This window comes from Danio aesculapii, chromosome 21, assembly GCF_903798145.1.
Source record: "Danio aesculapii chromosome 21, fDanAes4.1, whole genome shotgun sequence".
Classification (NCBI taxonomy): domain Eukaryota; kingdom Metazoa; phylum Chordata; class Actinopteri; order Cypriniformes; family Danionidae; genus Danio; species Danio aesculapii.
In genome coordinates, this window is record NC_079455.1 from 41,074,469 (window position 1) to 41,080,468 (window position 6,000).

At 38.8% G+C, this 6,000-nt stretch overlaps 1 protein-coding gene across 1 annotated transcript in view; it reads left to right on the forward strand.

Annotated features, from left to right (window-relative positions):
- Positions 1 to 5,449, forward strand: part of kcnt1a (potassium sodium-activated channel subfamily T member 1a) — a 51,570-nt gene extending 46,121 nt beyond the window's left edge. Inside the window, exons 28-30 of the mRNA XM_056447114.1 lie at positions 128 to 190; positions 921 to 1,005; positions 5,096 to 5,449. Coding sequence (XP_056303089.1) covers positions 128 to 190; positions 921 to 1,005; positions 5,096 to 5,195 — 248 coding nt within the window. The 3' untranslated portion in view covers positions 5,196 to 5,449. The remainder of the gene's footprint in view (positions 1 to 127; positions 191 to 920; positions 1,006 to 5,095) is intronic.
- Positions 5,450 to 6,000: the final 551 nt, after the last annotated feature.

Genomic DNA, 6,000 nt, shown 5'->3' on the forward strand with positions numbered 1-6,000 from the left:
TAGCACATATTTACGTGGTATTCCGATATTATGTAATGAAAAAAACCTCATTAATGATGTTTCCAGGTTTGAACTTTGACTAAAAATTACTTTGTTTTCTGTCTTGCATTTTTTCCCATTCGTTTAGAAGATGTCACAAATTTAACAGCCAGTGATGTGATGAACCGGGTTAATTTGGGCTATTTGCAAGGTAAAAGCCATCCTTTGCTCTATTTTATTTATTTAAAGTGGACCTACTATGCAAAAATCACTTTTATAAGGGGTTTAAACACAGTTGTGTGACAACAGTGTGTGAATATAACCAGCCTCTAATGGTAAAAATTAATTAATTCTATCTTTTATAATCACACTTGATAAGAAAAACACTTTGAATGACTTTCTCCCTTTGTACATGTCATCAGAGGGGTAAAAGCCTCGCACCCTAGTGACCATCTCTCCTTGATTAGCGTAGAATGGTAGTTTTGATTTGAAATCTGCCAGTATGCTGACACATAGCCATTTGTAGCTCCGCCCTCTTTTGAAATGAGCACAATCTCATTTGAATTTTAAAGCGACAGTCACCAAAACAGCACATCAAAGCCTAAAAGGTTCAGTTTCAAAGAGTTATAAAACATTATTTGACAACATTAGAGACTTATTTTACATCTTGTCAAAAGCGGCATAATAGGTGCCCTTTAAACTCATGCAAGCCATATTCATACTCTGTAATTATTTAATTCCCTTATTCCTCTCAGTGTGTAAATGTGGACTCTTATGTCTGACCTCTAATTCATGCAACATACCAAATAACAATTTGCAGTAGCTTATGTTGTGGGATAAACTTGTAATTCTACTTGTACTCCATCTTTGAAAGTCCTGTGGAACTTTAGCCAAGCCCATGTTGTTTGAGTGACAGGTGTTTCCACCAATCTCTGTTGCAGATGAGTTGAATGACCAGCAGAACTCCATCTCATATGTGCTCATAAACCCCGCCCCCGACACGCTGCTGCAGCTCAATGATGTCGTGTATGTAGAACATTCTGACACAAAACACACCAATACTAGTGATGGGAGAAACAGAGCTTTTCATAGCTTCAAAACAATTGACCTTCGCTAAGCCACACCCGAAAACCGCCACAAACCAATCGTGGCTTAGCAACTGTAGCTACGCGCAGGAGGTCTGTCAAGCTTTCGAGTGAGGGAAACAAGCCAAAGTGTTGTGCATGTGGATTGTGCAAATCTGATACCCGGTATCCTAAAAGTTTGGAGGGGGTAGTGGAATTTTATTCCCTTTCCAAAACCTAAAACCCAAGAGGAGAAATGCCAGCGTGGATCAAGCTCTGTTAGGGGTGCTAAAGGAGTGGAGTTAAGTTGGTTTTGTTTTCGATATTCCTGACACATTCAGCCATATATGGCAATAACTCACACACCTCTTACCCTAAACAGATCTAAACTGTGTTTCCTACAAAAATACAAAGCGGGTTCTGTTTCACAGCTGTCTTTTTCTCTCTTTTTCACTCAATATTATGAGCACTGCTCCGTTTAAGCCATCGCCATAGTAGTCATACTAATAGCAATCATATTTCCATCTGTTTTAAGCTACGAATATTTGAAATTACATATTTACATTTACATTTAGCAGACGCTTTTATCCAAAGCGACTTACAACTGAGGACAAGGAAGCAGCAGTGAATAAGTGCTATAGGCAAGTTTCAGGTGTGTAAAGTCTAAGAAGCAAAGCATTAGTAATGTGTTTTTTTTGAGAGAGAGAGAGTACAGTTAGTGGTATAGCCAGAGAGGCAATTGCAGGTTGGGAAGGAAAGTGGAGACTAAATAGTTGAGTTTTTAGTCGTTTCTTGAAGACAGCAAGTGACTCTGCTGTTCTGATGTAGTTAGGGAGTTCATTCCACCAACTGGGCAGATTGAATGCGAGAGTTCGGGGAAGTGATTTCTTCCCTCTTAGGGATGGAACCACGAGGCGACGTTCATTCACAGAACGCAAGTTTCTGGAGGGCACATACATCTGCAGAAGTGAGAGCAGATAAGAAGCAAAGCCAGAGGTCGCTTTGTAAGCAAACATCAGAGCTTTGAATTTGATGCAGCAGCAACTGGCAGCCAGTGCAAACGGGTGAGTAGCGGAGTGACATGTGCTGTTTTGGGTTCATCAAAGACCACTCGTGCTGCTGCGTTTTAAAGCAGCTGAAGAGGTTTGATAGAGTTAGCTAGAAGCCCGGCTAGTAGAGAGTTGCAGTAATCCAGTTTGGAGAGAACAAGAGCTTGAATAATGAGCTGGGAACTAGGAAGTGTCTGACCTTTCTTTATAGAGTGCGAATTTGCAAGATCAAGCAGTTCTAGAAATGTGGTCAGAGAAGTTTAGTTGGTCATCAATCGTTACTCCAAGGCTTTTTACCATTTTGGGTGCAATAATGGTTGCCCCATCCATCTGGATTGAAAAGTTATGGTGTAGAGTCGGGTTGGCAGAAACTTCAAGCATTTCCGTTTTCGCAAGGTTAAGCTGAAGATGATGATCTTTCATCCAGTGTGAAATGTCTGACAGGCAGGCTGAGATGCGAGCTGGTACCGAGGGATCATCAGGGTGAAAAGAGAGGTATAGCTGGGTATCATCAGCATAGCAGTGGTAGGAAAATCGATGAACAGAACAAAACAAAGATATGATCACAATCTGATCTCTTGCAATCAATATACTTCACCCGCAGCTGTTTTTCAGTAATCTATAACCCTCATGTCCATGTCGGAGCTACCATTCACCGATGTTTTCGTCAGTCTTTTGGAGATTTAGTCATTGGTGATTATGTTATAGCAGGTTAGTGTCTGCTTTTATATTTGGTGTCTGATTAATATTTGCTGGTAGGGAAAATCTATTTGTTCACTTTTGTTATTTATACTTTGATTTACATTTCAATATTTTTTTCCACTTAACTGCACAGACATACTAACAGTTATAGCTACTGTACATCATTATGGGTCAATGATGCTAATATTCAGCACAAATTCATCAATTTCCTCTTTCTGGCTGCTCTTTCTATGAATGAATTATGTAGAAGCACTGTCCATGCGTGTTTCCTCGTCGGTTAGTAACGCTATATTTCATATTACACATATATATTACATTACATATTACATATATATATATTACATTAGTCTATCAGGCTTTTTGGCTAAAAATGAGAAATCACGGTTTAATTATTATTAGATTATTTATAAATGTCACCTCTCCTGCTGTGCATGAACTAAGCTGTTGAATGGTCAGCGTATGAGGCGGCTAGGCTAACCTAGCTTCAATTTTGATTAAATTATTCTCTAATAAGTTGCCTATTATGTTGTGAATATACCCCTGTAATGTATACTGCAGTCCTTTTTTCTCTGGCTTTCTCGGATATCTCACCTGTTCACCAAAACATGACTGATTATATCCCTGGCAATGTCTGGCACCGGCGCATGCATGTTGTAATAGACGTGCCAGGCACGAAAGCTTGACAGGCGTAGCAACAGTAACTAAGGAGGGTGGGGCTTAGGGAAGGGTCAATTCGATAAATTGCTTCACAAAATGACTTACTTTTTCGAAGAGTTAGAAACATAACATACTAGGGACACCTGGTGGTCAGTACTGTGTAAATGCAACAAAACTCGCATTAGACATGCATTAGAGTTGACTTTTTTTAAACGTGTCACAAACTTTAAATTGAAAGTATAAATGCACTTATCATGTAATATCATTAAATATTAAAGGTGCTGTATGTGAGTTTTTGGCTCTTCTAAAGCATAAAAAATACCACAAAATGTTTGCAGATATTTTAGAAACATGCCAAGTGAACTTCTTGTTTATCTGAAAAACAATGCTGAGGTCAGATATTCTGCTTTGAAAATGTGAGTTACGTGCCAGAACAGCTGTCTTTGGTTTGGTTATTTTAACACACCCAAGCATACCTGCCAACATTCGGATCTTAAAATCTGGGAGATTTTATCCAGAGGTGCGCATGAACTCAAGAACGGTGGGGAAGGTGCACGCGAACTGAAGTGTGTGTGTGTGTGTGGGGGGGGGGGGGGTGCACGCAAACTGAAGAGCGGGGATGAAGGTGCGCGCAAACTGGGGAGTAGCTATGAAGATGGTTGCGCATGGGGACTGAACCAAAAAGCTGAGGAGAGGGGGGGTGGGGGAATTCCGGGAGTTTTCCGGGAGACAGAACAATAAGGGAGGAGGGCGGGAGATGGGTCTGAAATACGGGAGACTCCTAGGAAAAAAGTGAGTGTTGGCAGGTATGCACCAAAGGCCAGTTTAGCCAATTATACTTCAGCACCCCTGGTTGCCTTGCTGGAAAATCGCATATTTCAGTCATGAAGGCTCTCAAAGCATGCGTCTGTGACTGAATGAAATGGTAAAGTTTATAATCTAATTAATACATATTAAACCTCTTTAAAATGATTAAATGTAGATGCTGAATCACTGATATGTGTTGGTTTGCACTGAGTCAGTTTTAAAGTTCAATTTTAAACGGTTTATTTTATTTTCCAGATCTGAGGTGAAATATCTGCTGCTGCTTTCAGTAGTTTGGCAATAAATGACCTGTAAAATGGCGTTCAAACTCACATTATTAACATTTAACACTAAATAAAGCACATGAGGTGTACCTGAGGTGATCATTGTCAGTTTTCTGTCGTTCACCTGTGAGAAATAGAAGTCGTTTCTAATATATCAATTCGAGATGTTGGTTGAAACAAAAACCCCTTTTAATAAAGAAAATATTCCTTTAATCACGTATCGTTGCTTTTATTTAGAACACGATTTAAATCAGCCTTTAGGCACGAGACTCGCAACTGTTAATGTTGTCAATCTGGCAACCTACGTTTGCTTGTTTTGAATCAGGAAAGCAATACCTAGTTCAACCACTGGGCGTCACACTTGCATACTGCACCTTTAAGTGTGTTTACAATCTTCCAATTTCAAGGCTTGTATATTTTTTGTTCCATAGTTATCCAATATATTCCATAGTGATCCAATTTTTGTTCCAATACACACACACACACACACACACACATCTCAGTGCCAAGCATGACAATCTAAACTCACATATGAATCTCTCATCATATTCTGCAGGTTTTTGATTCGTCCAGATCCACTGGCTCACGTACCTGAAGCTCCGCCTGGACAGAAGCGCCGCTGCCGCTCCACCACAGATACACCAGAACTCAACTAGATTAAACCGGTCAGACCGAGAATTAGATCATTTACTGAAGGAGATTTAAAGCCATGGATTATAATGAGTGACATAAGCTAATGTAGGAAATATAAGCTATTACTTCAAATTCAATATTAGTGATATATTAGTCTGAACACTGCATATAAACACATACAGTTGAAGTCAGAATTATTAGCCCTCCTGTATATTTTTCCCCCTAATTTCTGTTTAACAGAGAGATTTTTTTTCAACACATTTCTAAACATAATAGTTTTAATAACTCATATCTAATAACTGATTTTATAATGACAGCACATAATATTTGACTAGATATTTTTTAGATATTCACAGGAGGGCGAATCATTTTGATTTTAACTGTATATATAAACATAGTAATATTCTTCGATTAAATTAAATGCATAGTTTACCCACAAATGAAAAATCTGTCATCATTTGCTCACTTTTCAGATGTTTATGAGTTTCTTTTCTCTGTTAAACACAAAAGAAGATATTTTGAAAAATGCTGAAATCCAGTAACCATTGACTTCCATAGTATTTCTTTTCTCACTATGGAAGTCAATGGTTGTATCCAGCTCTCTTCAGAATATCTACATTAGTGTTCAACAGAATAAAGCAACTCATAAAGGTTTATAACCATTGAAAGTAAATTCTGACTAAATTTCCATCTTTGGGTGAACTATCCCTTTAATTTTACATGCAGTATCTCAATTGGCCTGTAGGGTCAGAAACAGATCCCATTGATTAGAATGTGAAATGTGTGCTGCTGTAGATCAGACACTAGAGGGCGCTCATGTCAGATGAA